The 19,882-nt window shown below is 42.5% G+C and overlaps 1 protein-coding gene across 9 annotated transcripts in view; it reads right to left on the bottom strand.

Annotated features, from left to right (window-relative positions):
- cdh23 (cadherin-related 23) overlaps window positions 1-19,882 on the bottom strand; it is a 199,021-nt gene that overhangs the window by 2,024 nt on the left and 177,115 nt on the right. For 6 of the 9 annotated variants that reach the window (XM_061690790.1, XM_061690793.1, XM_061690794.1 and 3 more), the window contains 31 exons: window positions 17,432-17,653; window positions 17,234-17,353; window positions 15,729-15,909; window positions 15,506-15,639; window positions 13,912-14,121; window positions 13,486-13,593; window positions 13,146-13,248; window positions 12,169-12,294; window positions 11,890-12,093; window positions 11,351-11,809; window positions 11,120-11,236; window positions 10,805-11,029; window positions 10,307-10,476; window positions 10,042-10,179; window positions 9,644-9,763; window positions 8,604-8,781; window positions 7,591-7,802; window positions 6,665-6,859; window positions 6,445-6,558; window positions 6,193-6,322; window positions 5,845-6,108; window positions 5,602-5,763; window positions 4,790-5,046; window positions 4,618-4,715; window positions 4,157-4,277; window positions 4,001-4,080; window positions 3,846-3,886; window positions 3,691-3,751; window positions 2,711-2,840; window positions 1,227-1,346; window positions 869-979 (listed from right to left, as the gene is read on the bottom strand). In XM_061690790.1, coding sequence (XP_061546774.1) covers window positions 869-979; window positions 1,227-1,346; window positions 2,711-2,840; window positions 3,691-3,751; window positions 3,846-3,886; window positions 4,001-4,080; window positions 4,157-4,277; window positions 4,618-4,715; window positions 4,790-5,046; window positions 5,602-5,763; window positions 5,845-6,108; window positions 6,193-6,322; window positions 6,445-6,558; window positions 6,665-6,859; window positions 7,591-7,802; window positions 8,604-8,781; window positions 9,644-9,763; window positions 10,042-10,179; window positions 10,307-10,476; window positions 10,805-11,029; window positions 11,120-11,236; window positions 11,351-11,809; window positions 11,890-12,093; window positions 12,169-12,294; window positions 13,146-13,248; window positions 13,486-13,593; window positions 13,912-14,121; window positions 15,506-15,639; window positions 15,729-15,909; window positions 17,234-17,353; window positions 17,432-17,653 — 4,911 coding nt within the window. Of the gene's footprint in view, window positions 1-868; window positions 980-1,226; window positions 1,347-2,710; window positions 2,841-3,690; window positions 3,752-3,845; window positions 3,887-4,000; window positions 4,081-4,156; window positions 4,278-4,617; window positions 4,716-4,789; window positions 5,047-5,601; window positions 5,764-5,844; window positions 6,109-6,192; window positions 6,323-6,444; window positions 6,559-6,664; window positions 6,860-7,590; window positions 7,803-8,603; window positions 8,782-9,643; window positions 9,764-10,041; window positions 10,180-10,306; window positions 10,477-10,804; window positions 11,030-11,119; window positions 11,237-11,350; window positions 11,810-11,889; window positions 12,094-12,168; window positions 12,295-13,145; window positions 13,249-13,485; window positions 13,594-13,911; window positions 14,122-15,505; window positions 15,640-15,728; window positions 15,910-17,233; window positions 17,354-17,431; window positions 17,654-19,882 lie in introns of those variants that run through there. The other 3 variants (XM_061690791.1, XM_061690792.1, XM_061690798.1) reach the window with 3 other exon arrangements.

The following is a 19,882-nucleotide window of genomic DNA, read 5'->3' as shown; positions in this document are numbered from 1 at the left end:
GTACATTACATAAGGCTGCTGCTTAAAAACAAATCCGTACAAGCTGAAGTGAAGAGAGACAGAAACGGAAACATTTAGGAGAGAAATAAGTTGTTTTAATGAATCGGGGTATGTTTATTGCCATTAATAAGAGCAACAGTCAAGTAATTATCCAGTCCCTCAATGATCATGTTAACTACAGTGGTGTGAAAAAGTATTGCCCCCCCCTTTTCGAATTCTTATATTTTTGCATAGTTTCCCCACTTCAATTTCATCAAACAAATGTAAATAGACAAATATAACCCAAGTGAACTTAAAATTATGTTTTTAAATTGTGATTTCTTTTATTAACGAAACAAAAACTATTCAAAGTTACCTGGCCCTGTGTGAAAAACTAATGGCCCCCTAAACCTAATAACTGGTTGGGCCATCCTCAGCAGCAACAGCTGAACTCAAGTGTTTTCTATAACTGGCAATGAGTCTTTCACATTTCTGTGGAGATACGACTGTATATTGTGGCCCACTCTTCCTTGCAGCATTGTTTGAATAAAAAAAAAAAAAAGATAGGTTTTTGAGCTTGAACAGACTTTTTAAGGTCATGCCACTGCATTTCAATCGGATTCAAATCTGGACTTTGACTAGGCCACTCCAAAACCTTTATGCCATTCAGAAGTTGACTTGCTGGTGTGTTTTGGAAAATCATCATTCAAGCCATCAAAGAACGCTAATGCTTTTGACATGCGGAAGAACGTGTGACGTCATGGTGAAACGTGAGCAACACTTTTATCCCAAGTCAGCCAAGCTTTGAGAGAAAGTCACATCAGATGGAAAGTCAAAGCAAGCAGCGTTGTCGCAAGGCAGCAGCACACCAGCAGCCAACCAAGCCCACCTCAGTGACTGATGAGTTTTCTTCCTGGCTGGTGGATACAGTGACGAGTCTGGCTGCAAATAGTTTTTTCAGTCTCAGGTAATCGTCCAGGACCACCTTGAGCAGGGAACCCTGACAGGACGGCAGTAAGGCTCAAACTTTGAAGCAGACGCATCGCTAGAGAGGTTGAACATGAAAAATCCAGAGCAGCGATGAATCAGCTGCTGAGTCTTTTTGCTGATTTCCTGTTTTCTTCTCAGAACTTACTGGATATTTTAGTCGCCACTTAGAAGAATCAGATGAGCCATTCTTAGTGATCAAGTAGCATTGGAGACTGGACAGATACAGTTCAGTGTGTGTCCAACATTTCATATCTCACCTTGATAGGCCCTTCCCTCATGATCTGGCCCAGTTTAGCAATATTGTCGTACTCCTGAATCGCTGCTCTCAAGTAACGATCATCATCAGGCTTCGCTTGAGGCTCACGACCAAATGTTCCCTGTGACAAAGACATCAAAAATACCGTAACTCGTAAATAATGTCAACTGCTGACATAGAGGATGTCATCTCTCAGAACCAAAACAACAGGGTGTCCTCAAAATCTCTTTAAAATTTAAAACAATAATTAGAAACGCAATTAATGAGATATGTTAATTACATTTGTACAGTAGCTTTAGCCCAAACTTCCCTCTCCCCAGCCACTTCAACCAGCTGCTCTGGGGTGATCCCGAGGCGTACCCAGGCAAGCCGAGAGACGTAGTCTCTCCACCGTGTGCTGGGTCGTCCCCGGGGTCTGTGGGATGTGCCCGGAACACCGCACCAGGGAGGCATCCTAAACCACCTCATCTGGCTCCTCTCAATGTGGAGGAGCAGCGGCTCTACTCTGAGCCCCTCCCGGATGACCGAGCTTCTCACCCTATCTCTAAGGGAGAGCCTGAACACCCTCCGGAGGAAACTCATTTTGGCCGCTTGTATCCGGGATCTTGTTCTTTCGGTCACGACTCACAGCTAGTGACCATAGGTGAGGGTAGGAACGTAGTTCGACCGGTAAACCGAGAGTTTTGCCTTTCGGCTTAGCTCCTTCTTCACGGTCCCGATACAAAGTCTGCATCACTGCAGACGCTGCACCGATCCGCCTGGCCATCTCCCGTTCCATTCTTCCCTCACTTGTGAACAAGACCCCAAGGTATTGGAACTCTTCCACTTGGGGCAGGATCTCATCCCCAACCCGCAGAGGGCACTCCACCCCTTTTTTTAAATTTTTTATTATTATTTTTTTTTTTTGTCCTGTTTGTTTTTCCGCTTCACACTCAGCTGCGAACTGCTCCAGTGAGAGTTGGAGATCACGGCTTGATGAAGCCAACAGAACCACATCATCTGCAAAAAGCAGAGAAGCAATACTGAGGCCACCAAACCGTAATCCCTCTACGCCACGGCTGCACCAAAAAATTCCATCCAAGTTATGAACAGCATCGGCGACAAAGGGCAGCCTTGGCGGAGTCCAACCCTCACCGGAAACGAGTCCGACTTACTGCCGGCAATGCGGACCAAACTTTGACTCTGGTCATACAGGGACCGAACAGCCCGTATCAGGGGGTTCGGCACCCCATATTCCCGAAGCACCTCCCACAGGACTCCCCGAGGGACACGGTCGAACGCCTTCTCCAAGTCTACAAAACACATGTAGACTGGTTGGGCGAACTCTCATGCATCCTCAAGGATCCTGCTGAGGGTGTAGAGCTGGTCCACTGTTCCACGGCCAGGACGAAAACCACACAAATGTGTCTATTTATTTGCTTTTGTAATTAATTGGTTGAATTCTAAATAGACTTTCTGGATGAATAAAAACGTCCTGGTACTAACATGAGTGCGTGCAGGGCTATTCCACAGGTCCGTTATCTCACTCAGGTTCTCAGGCAGGTCGTCCTCATGGTCTGCCTGAGCAGCCAGCTCCAGGTTGTGACAGAACGGATCGAGCCACACCGGATTGGCTCTGCAGAGAGATTTTGTCGTTATCATTCAGCAGAAATCTAGAATTCACTTTTTTAGTGTAGTACACTTGACCCTTCATCTATCTAGTGACATGTTCGGATGTTACATTCAAGAAGAATAAGAAGATAGTAGATAAGATATGAACCCGGGTCCTCAGAACTGTAAGGCAGATCTGCTAACCAGTCGCCCACCATGCTGCCTTTTTTAATATTAAATAAAAAAAATATATCAAAAGGATTTTTAATATTTAGCTAAGAATTGGCCTTCTGAAAAGTATGTCCCTCTATGTTTAATTAATAAAAGATGGGGAGACCATGCAAACTCCACACAGCAAGGCAGGAGCTGAGATTTGAACACTTAACCTCAGAACTGTGAAGCAGACATGCTAACGACTAGCACTAGGTCACCGGCATTGCTCCATAGAAGTTTAATCCATCCATCCATCTTCCATACAGTTTATCCTCACTATGGTTACGGGCGTGCTGGAACCTATCCCAGCTGACTCCGGGTGAGAGGCGGGGTGCACCCTGAATTGGTCACCAGCCAATCGCAAGGCACATATAAACAAACAACCATTTCCACTCACATTCACACCTACGGGCGATTTAGAGTTCTTTTAATTAATCTACCATGCATGTTTTTGGAATTTGAGAGGAAACCGGAGTACCCGGAGAAAACCCTTGCAGTCACAGGGAGAACATGCAAACTCCACACAGGCGAGGCCGGATTTGAACCCGGGTCCTCAGAACTGTGCGGCAGATGTGCTAACCAGTCGTCCACCGTGCCGCCTCACAATAAACCTAACATAAAAAAAATCGGATTAACGTGTGCTGTTTGGTTTAAAATCTCACCCCTCAAAAGAGTACTTGTTGGTGTTGGGCATGTCCAGAATGTCCATCAAACCCTGGTTCCCTGAATGGTGGAGGGGAGATAACGCTTTAGAAATTTGCTTTTTAAGAACTATGTTTCGTATAACATACGGCCAGATGCAGCTTGAGGGACGAACCTGTTGATCCTGCAACGATAGCTTTGAGCTTCCTCTGATGCCTGCAACAGTAATAAAAATGTCACTACTCCGACAGTCTGTAACAAAATTGCTTAAAATGTGACAGAGCAGACTCATAAATTCCATGAATGAGTGACATGCTGAAACACTCTTACACTCTGCGATAATGCCAGTTCATTGAGACAAACAATATCCCAGCCAGGCAGAGCAGCACAGCCAGAATAATAATGACCAGCTGTGACGGACAGACAAATAGAAATTTAACACCACATGAGCACATAACAAAATAATTTCCTGCAGGTTGAGTTGACCTGTAGTGTCGTGATGTCATCAGCCAGCTTGTCACTGACGGCGGGCTGAACATCCACCACGCTGTATTTCCTAAACAAATTTCTCAGCTGCTCCTTGTTTTCATCGATCAACTGGATGACTCTGCAGACGAGACAGTGCACAAGGTACATGTAGTATTTAATAGGATATCATACAACACAATATAATACAATTCAGTACAAAATAAAGTGCAGGTATAGTGAAATTGGGGTGCAAATCCTAGCTTGTGCTCTCTCGAATTAAAAAAAAAATAGAATGATAGAAATAAATAATATAAAAAGTATGAAAGTATCAGTAAGGCACAGTGGAATAATGTTATGTGTACAAGTAGCAGTGCAGTCAGGAATATTTGAAATGTTTAAAAAGTTGCAGCAATATCAAATAGGTGATGTTGTTACTGTGTGCAACTTGGGACTGAAAGAAAAATAAATTCATACGGCACCTGTCAACATCTTGGATGGTGTTGCTTTGATTGTTGACTACGTGGACCAGCATGTCAGTCTGGGCATAGTTCACCCTGCCCTTCTTGTCCACGTGAAACTGGGCCAAAGCAAACAGGGGCCAAAGATGTCAGACACACATGAACAACCATCAAAATAAAAATAAAATCTCACCTGTATGTCATCCAGGTTGACAATAGCTCCAGTGATGTTGGATAGCAAGTTAATGAAATCATCTTGGTTTTCACGGACCGAATCAGGGATCTCATTGAAGACTATTTTGACCCTCTGGTCGTCCCGCAGGATGTAGATATTGACGTTAGTGGTGGTGCTATGTCCTGCCAGGTCGCATGCCAAAATCTCTAGTTGAAAATATCCAGGATTATAAGCCGTGAAGAGGTCATATGTGCGAATGATACCATCTGTTAAACCTGTGGATGTCACAAAGCTACTTTAATCGGCTGAGAAAAAAAAAGTTGTTAAAAAGCAAAAGTACTGCATTCCTTTGATTGACCTACAAAATATACACTCACCAGATGTTCCTTTTTTGATCATAATACTGTATGTATCGAAATGTCCACATTATCGATATGCCTACATAATATAAACCATCCATACATTTTCAATACTGCTTATCCCGGTTAGGGTCGTGGTGTGCTGGAGCCTATCCCAGCGGACTTCGGGCGAAAGGCGGACTACACCCTGAACTTGTCGCCAGTCAGTCGCAGGGCACATATAGACACGTACAACCATTCGCACTCACAATCACACCATCACTGAGTGGGAACTGAACCCCCGCTGCCTGCACCAAAGTCAGTATTTCTTTGTAAAGACGCAATTTTGGCTATACGTAGCTTGTTTTTTGGAGCACATTAGTTAGATTGTGTTTGTGTACATAATGCTGTGGCCAATCAGTGCGTGTAGAACGTTGGTATATCATTGTGTAAAAACAGTAAAGATAACTGAAGCTAAACAGGGAGACTCACCTATAATGAAAATGCTCCCAACATCCTCGCTGCCGTTGCTCTGAGACGGGAAGTAACGAATGGTAACAATGTGATACTGCACCAAGCTGTTGTTACCGATGTCATTATCTATTGCCACAACTTTAATGAGCTCTGAGCCCACTTTGGCATTGGCAGCCACCCCTGCAACCAAAAAAGAATGGGAGCATGTTTTGATAGTTGCCCATAGCCCACAAAATGCACAAATACAAGAATGAAGATTACCTGCAGTGTACTCTGCCTTGGCAAATCGCGGTTTCTGGTCATTGATGTCTTCCAGTTCAATCCGCACCTCCAGCAGGCTGGGGTCTCGGGCAGGATCCAAGGCTTTGGCCCGTGAAGCCCTTTGACCCCTTGAAGGACTCCAGCTCTTGTTACTAGAGGCCTTGATGATGATGGAATAGACTGGATTCTCTTCACGATCCAGTTCCCTATACAGGTTTAGCTCTCCGTCTAGACCCAAGCCAAAGTTTCCATCGCTGTTTCCCCCTTCAGGAGGACATGGAAAGACATGAAGTGTGATTTGTGCGTCATTAAGCTTCAGATAGAAGAGAAAGAGAGGGGCTGGATCACCTGCAATAAAGTAGTAAACAATGGCATTGGAGCCTTCATCAGCATCCACAGCTCTGGTCACGTTCCCCACCACAGTCCCAGGTGGGGAGTGCTCGGGCACGGACAGCTTCTGGTAAGGCAAGCTGCCACGCTGACGTGCACAACACAAAAAACACAGAGCAATGCTCAATTGGGCACATAACCACATTTAGACGATGGCCATTCTCTTTAAGACAAACACCAGCATTGCAGTTACTATGGCCTCATACTCACTGGTGGTTTGAGAAAGACTGGCTCATTGTCATCAATATCCAAAAGCGCAACCTGCAGAGGTCGCGTGGTTTCATAAGGCACTGGCTGGCCCATGTCACGGGCCACAATGATAAGCTGTAAAAAGCATTTGCACTCACTTACAAACCTAATATCTGTACCTTGTGAATGCACAGTTACAGTTAAGTATGCTATTTTTGTCTCCAACATGACATTTACTCACACTGTGGAGGGACTGCTTCTCTCTGTCCAGTTTGACTGTAGTTGTAATGACTCCAGATGTGGCATCGATATGGAAGTTTTCCCAGTCTCTGTTGCCCGCTCCAGTCTGCAGGAAGCCGTAGCGCACCTCTCCGTTCACGCCCTCATCGGAGTCGGTTGCGTGAACTTCATACACTGGCAGGCCCGGAGGCTGCTCCTATAGTACATGGGTGCAAAAAAAGCAATCTTAAATGAAAAAATAAAACCGTTTATAGAACAAGTCTAGAATCGGTTTCATACATGGCATAAATATTCAATGGCTTACAATTGGTAAGTGTTTATTGTATTGTCATAATATCCATGTGTAATCAATGGGCTGTAACCTCCTCCATTCACCAAGCTCTAAACACTGACAAACATTACTGTTGCTAATATGTATTGTATGCATAAGTAGGATTAATGAGCTACACGTTTAAATCTGCAAAATCTGTTTGCAGCATTTTTAATAATTTGCAGTAACGTTGGATGCTGGTGCAGATTTGATATTGTCTGGAATTGGTGCAGGCAAAGTCCCTCCAATATGCTGTATCATTGGCATAACTGTTCGTCACATGATTCATTGTAGAGCGAGGCAATATCTATTATGGATTTGCAATGCATTCAAAAAGGTTGGAAGCTATTATAATGTTTCATTTCCCTTACACTAACACATTTGAATTCCCCTCACAGCTTGGCCAACTGGACAACAAAACAGGAAGAAAAGCTCTTTGCATTTGTTGTGATAACACTTTGGCTATGAAAACACACCTGATGGCAACTTTTCTGTATGAACGTAAAACATAATACATGTGACCAACTCTTACACTAAAAATAACTTGCTATTACAGGATGAGCATTACCCTAAAAAAAGTAGATAAACAATATAATGGATAGTTAACATGACACTACCTCTGAGATATGGATGATGGTTCCATTGGCTGGTCTGACAAATACAGGTCGGTTGTCATTGACGTCTATCACTGTGATGATGAGGTCCGCGGTTGTCCACAGGGGGGGACGCCCCTGGTCTGTGGCCACCACAGTCAGATTGAAGCTCTCAGATGACTGAAGCAGACGGCGAGAACGCACAAGACCTGTGTTTGGATCCAGGGAGAAAGCATCTGTAAAGAGAGAGGCAGTTTGGGTATAAATCATGAATTATAAGTGAATTACTTTCTTTCCAAACCGTTTTTAAAAAAAAGTCTAATTTCTATGAAAGGGTTATTTAACAGCACTGGTAGTGTAAAAATATATAAATATGTGTGTGTGTGTGTGTGTGTGTGAATATATATATATATATATATATATATATATATATATATATATATATATATATATATATATATATATATATATATATATATATGTCTGTGTGTGTGTGTGTGTGTCCGTGTCTAAGACTAGAGACTATGCATAATATCATAGGGAAATAAATGTTATTTTCCCCCTCCTTGAGCTGTCACCTTATCGTGGTGGAGGGGTTTGTGTATCCCACCAATTCTAGGAGCTAAGTTGTCTGCGGCTTCAAAAGACCCCTAACCCTAACCCCCAGTGAGGATAAGCGGTACAGAAAATGGATGGATGGAAGTTTGAACTCCATGTGAAAACACAGGAATAGAAAAATGGCGTGTGAAAAACTCGTGTCTCAAACTGAAGAAGTGTACATGCAAAGGTGGAGCTATTATTATTTACATCTCTGAAGAGTTAATCTCACACCGTGTGATTAAAAATAATGCCTATTCTGGACACTATTTAAATCAGAAAATTTTTTAAATGTTCAAATTACACTTTGGGAGTTAAAATCACCTCTCAAAAATTGAACCCTTAAATTTTAACACTCCATGTTTTGGTGTGCCGTAAAATCAAAGATAAAGGAAAATAACCAAAACAAATTCAATTCTGACAGTGTACTGTATTCAGACCTGAATGTGCTCCCAGCAGGCTGTAGAGTACTGCACCGTTCTCGCCTTCATCCAGGTCAGAAGCCTTCACTGTGATCACTGATGTTCCACTGGGCTCGTTCTCAAACACGCTGGTGGTGAATACTCGCTCAGAGAAATGTGGCCGATAATCGTTGACATCGAGAATTGTCACGAGGACCTAATGATCACCAATAAACTGACTGATACATTCCTGTACAGAACATTCTTGACACACTTAGATAGTTATATGTCCAGGTTGAAACAACTTCTGCCAATGAGTTTCATACTTTTGTAAAGCCTGTTTATTAATCTTTTAAATGATGCTCCATTTGCAAGGAAATTTCATTTGTGGGATTAGCAACTGAGTGTGAGTTTTGCGCCCATATACAGTAAAATGGGTCAAATATTCAACAAACAACTAATTTCTATGTTGCTATTGACCTCTAGTACCCCCAGATTCTGCAACCAGTGGCAATCCCATATTTCCACAGTTTGGGACCGACCTCCATCCTCTAAGGTGACTGCTCACCCCCACGGGGTGGCGTTTATCAGACTACCTCCAGAATTTGAGTGTCGAAAGAATGGAATGGTCTGACAAATCAGCTGACCACAAATGAACAGTTGTGGGATCAGCTTGGGGGTGCTGTTCATGCAATTGTGACCAACACAACCACACTGATATACTTGGAGGAGTGGAATGCCATCCCATAGCAGTTGGTTACCAGCATATAGCAAAGCTTTCAGGCTGTGTATGGTTCTTCCTCATGTGTCTGAGGCTCCTGACTTTATTGTTATAATTTTTTTTCCAAGACTAAATTGGAAAACAGTGTCTTCTTTGTTGCTAATGAAACATCCAACCAACACCACAAAATAACAATCAATACAAAAGGCAGAATAAGCTTAATGTAGCATTTAGTAATGATTTGAGTCATTACATAAAAGTGAAAAAAACCCAGGCTTTCCTACAGTATATGTATTGACATTGATCTTAATTGTTTTACTGTTTATTCCACCTGATCAATTAATACTGCAATATGTACCTGGACAGAATTCTCTCGCCTGTTGTTAGAACTACCACCAGGGTTATCACGGGCGATGGCAGTTAGAGTGTAGTGGTCTTTTGTCTCTCTGTCCAAGGGAGAGAGGATGTAGATTTCTCCCTGAAACAAATGTAGAAGGATGATTGGGAAATTCAACCACCAACTGGGAGTGCTTTCTGTGTCATACCTTTTGTGCAAGTGGCACACAAAATAGGACATATACATTGTTGTCTCATAGTGTACGTATTCATCCCAAAATGGACGGCACATCTTATAAATTAAAAAATATATAACCCAAACCCAAGATTGAGCCTCGCCAAGGCTTCAGTTAACGTCAGGAACATATCCAAGTACTGCTGTGTTAGTACATTCAAGTTAACATGTCAAAGTAAACTCACAGTGGTTGGTTTGATGCCAAATTTGCCCTCCCCGTCTACTAAGCTGTACTCAACAACAGCAAAGAGACCTGAATCGGCATCTGTTGCACTGACACGAACTATGGTTGTGCCGAGGTTCACATTTTCAAAAACAGGCTCCTACAGACAAAGATAAATAGATTTCAGAAAGCAATCAAGATCAGTAATTGCATTTTCACTATATAACAGTTGTATACGTATTGTTTTAATTAACTGCCAAACTAGCCATGATATTTGTCTTCAGTACCTGATATGACGGTTGTAGGAAGACTGGATTGTTGTCATTGACATCCACTATGCGTAGAAAAACAGGCAATTCAGCAATCCGAGGAGGACTTCCATGGTCCCTTGCCCGAATAGTGAAATTAAGCCATTGCACTTGTTCAAAATCCACTGTCTGGTTGGCCACAATCTTACCTGAAAAGTTTGCAAGAAACTGACAGTTACCACTTGGGCTGGCAGTTTGGCTGGTTCTTGGTATAAAATTCTGCTATGGTTCTTATATTGTAATTGAACAATACTGACAGAGATAAACAGCTGCTTACACAGACAACATGCAAAGTATTTATGTCAAGACTTCCAGGATAATCACCATTCAGAGACCCCAACAATGAAAATGTTCTCAAATAACGTATTGTTTTGCTGTTATTAGTCTAAAGAACATAATCCTAAAGAGCAAGAGTGGGAGTTGATTCTCACTGGTAACAGAATGTAAATGTCTGTTTGCGTGTGGTGGTTGTTATACCAGTGGAATGATCCTCCAGTCTGACGTAGCCTCCTCGTGGCAAGTGGAGCAGCTGATAGATGACCTGGCCATTGGGGCCTTTATCCGGGTCCACAGCTGACACAGAGAGCAGTGTTGTGCCTGGCTGCGCTCCCTCCAAGATCTTCTCTGTGAAATTGGTCACTCCGAAGGGCCGGAAACGAGGAGCGTTGTCATTTACATCCAAAACGTTGATCGTGAGTCTCGCTAAGGTGATGGAAATGAGCATAAAATTAATTACTCCAAGGCAATTCTGGATGGTCTACAATCTTGACTATAAACAAAAACTGGCCTTACCGTTTGGGACACTGCCAGACTTGTCAATAACCTCACTGGCGTTGTCATGGACGGACACGATAATCTCGAAAGTAGCTACCTGTTCTCTGTTGAGTGGGTTGCGTACAAATACTGCACCTAAAATTTAAGCAACACACAATGTAAAAACAAAAACAAAAATGCATCTATGGATTCAAGGCATATAGTCAACCTAATCAAATAACAATGACATTAAACAAAATGATTTCTAACCAGTGTGCAAATCAATGCCAAAGGACTCCTGCAGGCCGTCTACAGGGTTATTCCCATCATCCTTTGCTTCCACTGAGATGATATAATACTCCAGACGGGGATGCAGGTCGGGGTCCTCAGCTGTCAAAGTGGCGACCACCACCCCAGGCGGCGTGGACTCGTTGACATTAATCATGGTTAGAGGTTCTATAAAACGAGGTCGCGAATCATTGATGTCATCAAGGATGACCATTAGAGTGGCCGTGCCAGACGTGGGTGGTGTGCCACGGTCGGTTGCCATGACAACGAGGCGGTAGGACCCACGCTCTTCCCTATCCAGGGTGGTGTTGCCGACTAGAACGGCACCGGAGAGAGCGTCAACAACAAAGCGATCTTGAGCACCGCTTACCAAGCGGTACATGAGCCAGCCATTCGAGCCGGAGTCAGCGTCGATGGCAGACAGCTGGGTCACCACCACACCTGGAAGAGACATGTAAAAACTTAAACAATATCATTCCTCCCTTTCCCATTCATTGGTAAGCTACCCAATATCCACGCACCAGTGGGGCTATTCTCTGGGAGTCGCACACTGAAACTGGAAGGACTGAAAACAGGTGGGTTGTCATTCTGGTCCAGGATTGTCACTGTGAGAGGAACACTGCTGTTTAATCCCCCAATGTCCTCCCCAACTAGGACCAACTCTATCCGAGGCTCCTGAAACGCCTCGCGGTCCAACTTGGCTCCCGGTTGCACGCGAACAACTCCTATTCAAGAAGAGACCAAAACAAACCATAAAACAGCTGCAGAGGCATCCTCTGGTCCTTGTTGCTCACACGTACCAGTGTTAGCATCCACAGTGAAAAGGTCCACCCTGGCTCCCAGCAGACGATACTTCACGACAGCATTGGGTCCAATATCTTTATCTACAGCCAGAACGGGCCCATTCAACACTGTTACAGTAATGCCTGAGGGATGGACAAATATCAAGGTTTGAATTTTTTTCAGTTTACAGTTTACAATTTACCAGTCAACATGACTACAATTTTGATTTGTAAAGGGGTCTTGAAGAAAGTTTCAGCTTCGTACGCTTAAGGCAGTGTCTATTTCACTGACAGAGACGTCATGGTGAATACTGCAGCTGATCAGTTGCGGACACTCTGGAGACTCGGGAGACCAAAATATTGCTTGCGCTCTCTCCGGGGAGATGTCTTTGGGAGACCAATTCGCCGGAGGTCAAGAGATGTCGCCACAAATTTCCAGAGACGTATCAGTGATATCACCTCAGTCCCCTTGGTCTGCAGCAGGTCTCTGAGATGTTGGGGAATCTAATTCTCTCCGCGACGTCTCCGAGACCTGCTGGAGGCTCGAACAAAGTATCCAAAAGGTCTCCAAAGAAATTGAACATATTCAGATTCACCGTGATTCCCTGGTGACCCGGCTAGTTGTAGAGACGTCTTTGCAACCAGCGGCAACTCGAGTGGCCATCAGGTCGCCAATTAGTCTTCATGCCAGTGAGATAGGCCCTTCAGTACTACTCATAATCAAATTCATAAGAAGTTTTGCAAGGATCCAAATAATCAAATCTAATGCTCAGATGAAGTAATGTGGGTTACTTCTAAGTCCATAAGGTAGGAAAATACATTCTGGATTTGTTAAAGTGAATGCAAAGTTCCGACATCTCTTTTTTACAGCTTCATGTCTTCAACTATTAAAGTATAAAAACAGGAAGTGGTGCAGACGTGTTAAAGACTAAGATTTCAGCAAGTCGCACAAACATGCAAAGCAGGCAAAACACACGCATGCACACAGGTGCTACCTGCTGCAGGGTTCTCTGTAATCTCAGCCCTGTAACTGTTTCTGGTAAATACAGGTCTGTTGTCATTCTCATCCAGTACGGTTATGACCAGGAGGTCTGAATCCTGGTGGTGTACCACAGAAAAGAGAGTAAAGAAATCCAGGAATCATACAAGAAATCAGGGAACTGTAGCAATACTAACAAAGAGAGAGATATGATGAAAAATAACGTCGCTACATTTTTTTTATTTTTTTTTTTTTGCAGCTCCTCAAACTAGATTGGCATATTGGTCAAATACAGAAAACATATCTCCCCCCCCCCCTATGTAATATTACTGTATTTGAAAAGAAAATGGGATTACCCTCCGAGCGATGCGAGGGTTGTCAGGGTTATCTTTGACAGTGATAGTGAGTCTGTACTCAGGCACTCGCTCTCTGTCTAGTGGTCTGTTCACCCGCACCACACCTGACTGGGAAATACAGAAAGGATGATAATTCCTATTTGAAAAATGTAAACGTTCAGCCTAACTGGAAATGCAAATGTTAATATTCACTGCACCTTAATTTCTCAAAGCACACACACACAAACACACACACACACACACAATATCTATACACACTTCTTTAGCTGCAAATCACGAGTTGTTAAAGGTTTGTTGTATGAATTGTCAATCGAAAAGTGCATGTTGATAGCATGAAGGGATGCATCACATACACTGGGTCTCAAATCGGGATAAAAGATTTCATTTGTAAAATCTAATCTACCCCTCTCAATCTTATTAACTCACTGTGTCATTGATGTAGAATGCTCCATCCCGGTTGCCAGCAGTGATGTTATAGGAGAGCAATGCATTGCGCCCACTATCTGCATCTCTCGCTCGGACTCGTGCCACAGATGTATGTATCGAGGCACCCTCACTCACACTCGTGTTGTAAGGCAGGTTTAGGAGGATAGGGTCGTTGTCATTGATGTCTCGAACATGGACCCCCACTACAACCTTTGGAAAACACAAGTACAGTGGAACGTAAAAAATACTTTCTGTACTTAAGTACAGTAGTTTTTTTATTTAATTTTTTAGGACTCTATTCTTGAGTTATTATTTTTCAGATGACTTTTATTTTTCAGATGACAACCATTCAGATGGCTTTTACTCCTACTACTTGATATCTGTACTTTCAACTCCTTACTTTTTCAAAATAGGCCCACTACTTTTTCAACCTCTGGGGATGACGACACAGCAAAAAAAGAGAGAAGAGAAGTAAGGTCAACCGAGGTTCAAATCTTGATAGATTGAGGTCTTGGGGTGTCTTGTGGCGCAGTACTGTAACTATCTGACGGCCAATAAAGTTTTTTCAATCTTGTCGGTTAAAAACACGTTATCGGTGTGGTACTATTTTGCGGTGTCTCAGACAAACAACATGTAAGTTATTTGCAGTCTGTGCACAACTGAAGTACGTTGTGGGGAACGTCATCTAAATGCTTCAACACAAATTTGATTGGGCACCTGAAGTTCAAGTTCACCTGCGTTCAAGCTACACAGCGTGAAAAAAAAAAAAAAAGCAAAAGCATTGTGTTGTGTATACTGTATTTAATGATATGAGGTAATCTTTCATTTATATGGGTTCACGATCTTAGCGGCCTTCCGAGGGAAGTCATAACTACGATGTGAACAGGTGGACACAATAACTAAACGAGCACACAAGACAAAACTCAAACTAAACATAATCTAAACTAAAACACAGACCATGACACAAACTTAACAGCCCTCTAAGAGAAACCATAACTACAGTGTGGCCTGCGACAAAAATTAGTTTGACACCCCGAGGCTAGAGAATAATTTTGAGCTGGGATGGGCTCCAGCACGCCCGCGACCCTAGTGAGGATAAGCGGTACAGAAAATGGATGGATGGATGGATATAGTACTCAGTATACAGTACATAAGTATAGACAATAAATGAACAAGTCATGTAAATGGACACATTGCTCCATCTTGTGATCGGCCCCAAACATCCTGATTGTGTAAAGCCTAGTACTTTATTTAAATTTTAACTTCAATACAGAAGTTGAATCAATTCTTCGACTTTCGTGAGATTACATTTGCCACTTATGCAAGCAGGATTGTTAAACGTGTTAGGCATATCAGTAAATGCAAATCACCTTTGTTTTTCACTTTTATGGTATTTAAAAATCTGACTTCAAACATTGCCAAAAGAGTTAATCAAGGTTTTTTTTTTTTTTTTTTTAATGCTAGTGACGGTTTAACTCTGAAGCTGATTATTTCTAGTTCGATTATCTTCTACGGGAGGAATAAAAACCAGCACGGTTAGTATAAAAACACTGTGGTGGGAATGTGTTAGTATGCTTGTGTCACATGGACCCACCGAGCTGTTGCGCGATGGCATGCCCAGGTCTCTGGCTGTGACAGTGATGTTGTAAAAGGCAGTGGTCTCTCGATCCAACTCAACATCCTTCCTCACTCGAAGTTCACCCTCCACGGGAGAAACCATGAACTCATCTTGTAAAGGAAGACAGAAGGTTGTTCAGTCATGCTACTCAATAAGTGAGTAACAGCAGTTCATAAACAAAGAGAACACAAACACCCACTTTGATTATCTCCACCAGTGATGCTGTACTCCACTTTTCCATTCAGCCCTGAGTCTTCATCACTGGCTCTGAGTGTCCAGACCCGAGGACCTGGCTGGCCCTCAGTCACCTCAAAGGGCCCCTCATAGGCTCTGGGGAAAGCGGGTGTCACGTCATTCACATCTAGGACGTTCACAAGCACCTACGGTAGAAAGCAGAATTTAAAACGATCAAATGCTTTCGATGTGTAATTTGTGTGGACGTCAAGAAGACAATTACTGTACATCTTCAACACTAGCCAGTGTGATGTAATTGAAGTGCTGGATCAAAAATCCAGCTTTTACAAACAAAATAATGTTCCGTTTTGTTTGACAGTCAGAGAAATAATAATTTAATCGCACGTCATGACACAGGTGTGTTTGTATTACATGCCCCTATTTTTAATGACACAACCAATAAAGAGCATCATATTATTTGTAAAGGCAGCATTTTAAAAAGGCAGCATTTTAAAAAGAAACACTTTTGTTTTGCAGATGTTCCTATAGCGTCCTTATGTTTGTTGAGTGCATACTTCATAGGATGACATCCACCCATCGAATTTCTGTACCGCTTATCCTCACTAGGGTTGCGGGCATGCTGGAGCCTATCCCAGCTATCTTCGGGCGAGAGGCGGGCTACACCTTGAACTGGACGCCATCTAATCGCAGGGCACATATAAACAAACAACCATTCGCACTCACATTCACACCTACAGGCAATTTAGAGTCTTCAATCAACCTGGCGTGCATGTTTTTGGGATGTGGGAGGAAACCAGAGTACCTTGAGAAAACCCACACAGCCACGGGGAGAACATGCAAACTCCACACAGGCGGGGCTGGGATTTGAAACCTGGTCCTCAGAAGTGTGAGGGAGATGTGCTAACCAAGGGGTGTCAAACTCTTTTTTGTCTCGGGCTGCATTATAGTTATGATTTCCCTCAGAGGGCCGTTAGAACAGTGAAACCATATAAATGTTTAATCACCAAAACATATTATGACCATTACACAACAAATTGAGGGATAACTAGTTTTGAAATCAGAAGACAAGGAAAATTGCTTGTTCAAGTAATGTAAAAGAAGTGTTTGGTAACAGAAAAATGCAATATCTCAACATTATTGTTTATTATTATGACAATTTGGAATTTGGGTACAGATTTTAGCAAAAATCACGGAGGTGGACGAGCATGATTTGCTTTCGCGGGCCACATAAAATGATGTGGTGGGCCCCATCTGGCCACCGGGCCTTGAGTTTGACGCCCATGTGCTAACCAGTCGGGCACCGTGCCGCCCATAGGATGACATTCAATGTAAATTCTAAAAAAGGGTGTGAAGACTTTAGTTTTTAGTAGCTTTTTCCATCCATCCATCCATTTTCTGTACCGTTTCATCGCCACAAGGGTCACGGGTGTGCTGGAGCCTATCCCAGCTATCGAGTAGCTTTTTCAATGTGTTTAAATAGAGAAGAAAAAGGATGAAGAGTATCATTACTGTTGTGCTGGATGTCAAACGATGGGCAGGATTTGGACTTTGATCTGTCGCTGTGACCACCAGAGCATAGTGTCCATTGCTGATCTCAAAGTCGAGCTCCTTCACAGCTGTAATCCTCCCCTAAACACACATAAGCAAGTCAATGCAACTTTTTTCCCCCTGCAAATTGACACTATAATTATCATTGTATAAGGCTACCGTAATGCTGTTGATGTGAAAAGTTTGGATTAGGTTGCCATGAGTGATGGCGTATCGCAAGGTGCCATTCAGATCCTCATCCGGGTCGATGGCTGTTACCGTAGCGATGGTAGCCCCCACTGTGTCAGGGCCCTCGCTCAGCACAGTGACATACTCCTCCTCTGGAAATTCAGGAGCGTTGTCATTTTCATCCACAATGCGAATGTTGATGGTGGTGGAGGTCTACGTGAGAAAAAACAGCGTAACTGTTTCAGATGAAAGACATTGCCCTGGGTTATTCTTATTAACCTTGTGCAAATATGTGATTGGCCAACTTGACCTAGCTGCATTTTCACATTCATTGTAATAGGAAAATGTTCTACAGTGATTTATCACAACACCATGCAGATATGAAACACACATCTGAACCATATTCTATTGCCAATCCAACCACACAATAAAATGTGCTTTTATGTCATTTTTACTCTGCTTAATTGATTATTTTTCCTTATTTTATGTTGTCTATTTTTCTGAGGGGAAGCAAATAAGAATTTCATTGCATGTCTCTTTTAACATCTGTTTTTTACTGCACAAATGACAGTTAGCGTTTTGAATCTTGGACCTTATTTATATAAACAACATTCTTCTACACAATAGAGTCAGTCTAGAAAGTAAGGAGGAGTCCACTGAAAGACTCTGGTATATCAACAAAATTCATAAAATCCTTACATGGTACTGAGATTAAAAGCAATGTCTGCCATGAAAAATAGCTTTTCCTGAGCTCAGAATCTATTGTGTTTAATGCTCAATAAATATGCTGCTGCTCATTGAGTCAGTCACTGGAAATTGTGAAAATAACCGAATCAATTGGAAAACGTAATTATCCAATTTAACATGGGTTGGGGCTGGGGTCTTTTGAGTGACATGAATGGTGGAAAAAAAAAAAAGAAATAGTGGCATAGCAGACCTTACCATTTCCATCAGAGGACAATACAAGCTAGAAATCACATTTGGTGACTTAAGTGGATGTTCAAAATGGATTTGGAATGGAAAGCACAGGAAGAACAAACTCACAGATTGGCACCCAAGGACCTCTTGACTGTGAGGCAGACGTGCTAACCATTAAGCCCACCCTCCTTTTATTTTTTTTTAGGGGCCTGTTCAGCTGTTAGGTCACAAGTGTCAAACTGGTGGCCCGGGGGCCAGATCCGGCCCACCACATCATTTTATCTGGCCCGCGAAAGCAAATCAAAATTGCTAATTGGGTTTTGGTGTAATAACTGAGATATTTGCAAGCATTTTTTTTTGTTACCAATCCTGCTTTGAAAGGAAATGGAACGGTTGAAAATTGTTTTATAGGCTTCTGAATTTAAAACTGGTTATTCATTGTGTTGTGTATACGGTATTTAATTATATGAGGTAATCTTTCATTTATATGGATTCACAGTCGTAGCGGCCTTCCGAGGGAAGACATAACTACGATGTGGCCCGTGGTAAAAATTTGTTTGACACCCCTGAGGTAGAGGGTTGATCAGAACAGGTGCACACGATAACCAAACAAGCGCACAAGACAAAACTAAAACTAAACATAATCGAAACTAAAACACAGACCATGACACACACTTAACGGCCCTCTAAAAGAAACCATAACTACAGTTTGGCCCGCGACAAAAATTTGTTAGACACCCCTGTGTTAGGTCAAGCAGAAAGGAAGATGTGTATCCCATTTATCCAAGAACAGTTTTACAGTGTCTCGGTGGACTTTTTAAGCTACCACTGTGGTTTCTTTGTGTTCTGATGGATATTCATTAAGAAATAGAGTCGTTCAGTCGAACACAATAAAGTTTATAAAGGGGAGTGACAAAAGAAACAAAACAAAGGAGAGCGAGTGAAAAGATAACTAAATAATGCAAGAAAAGAAGACAACAAAGACAAAGCACTAGCTGTAAACAAGATGAGGAAAGGAAAGCATTATACCTGTATAACTAGTACAACGACACATTGGATTCGAGTGTTGTATGGGTCAGTAGTGCTACACCCGGTGAGGGAAGGACAGGACAAGATAGGACACGAATGGAAAGGACAGGAGGGGAAGCATGCAGGACAGGGGTCGGGGCTATCGCCTATCTCAGCTAACACTGGGCGAGAGGCGGGGTACACTTTGGCATGGTCACCAGCCAATCGCAGGGGACATACAAACAAACAACCATTCGCACTCACATCCACACCTATGGCCAATTTAGAGTCTTCAGTTAATCTACCATGCATGTTTTTGGAATGTGGGAGGAAACCGGAGTACCTGGAGAAATCCCAAGCAGGCAGGGGGAGAACTCTTTACCTTTTACATTATACATTTATACATTTGGATTGAATCGTTATTGTTCAATTTGGATTTTTTTCCTCATAATTTATGAAATATTTCTTGTTATATTCTGCCTTTTGGATCATTTACTATTTTTTGTTTGTAATATT

This window comes from Phycodurus eques, chromosome 11 (genome assembly GCF_024500275.1).
Source record: "Phycodurus eques isolate BA_2022a chromosome 11, UOR_Pequ_1.1, whole genome shotgun sequence".
Classification (NCBI taxonomy): domain Eukaryota; kingdom Metazoa; phylum Chordata; class Actinopteri; order Syngnathiformes; family Syngnathidae; genus Phycodurus; species Phycodurus eques.
The sequence above is the reverse complement of the archived record's forward strand: the minus strand, read 5'-3'. Positions and strand labels throughout refer to the sequence as shown.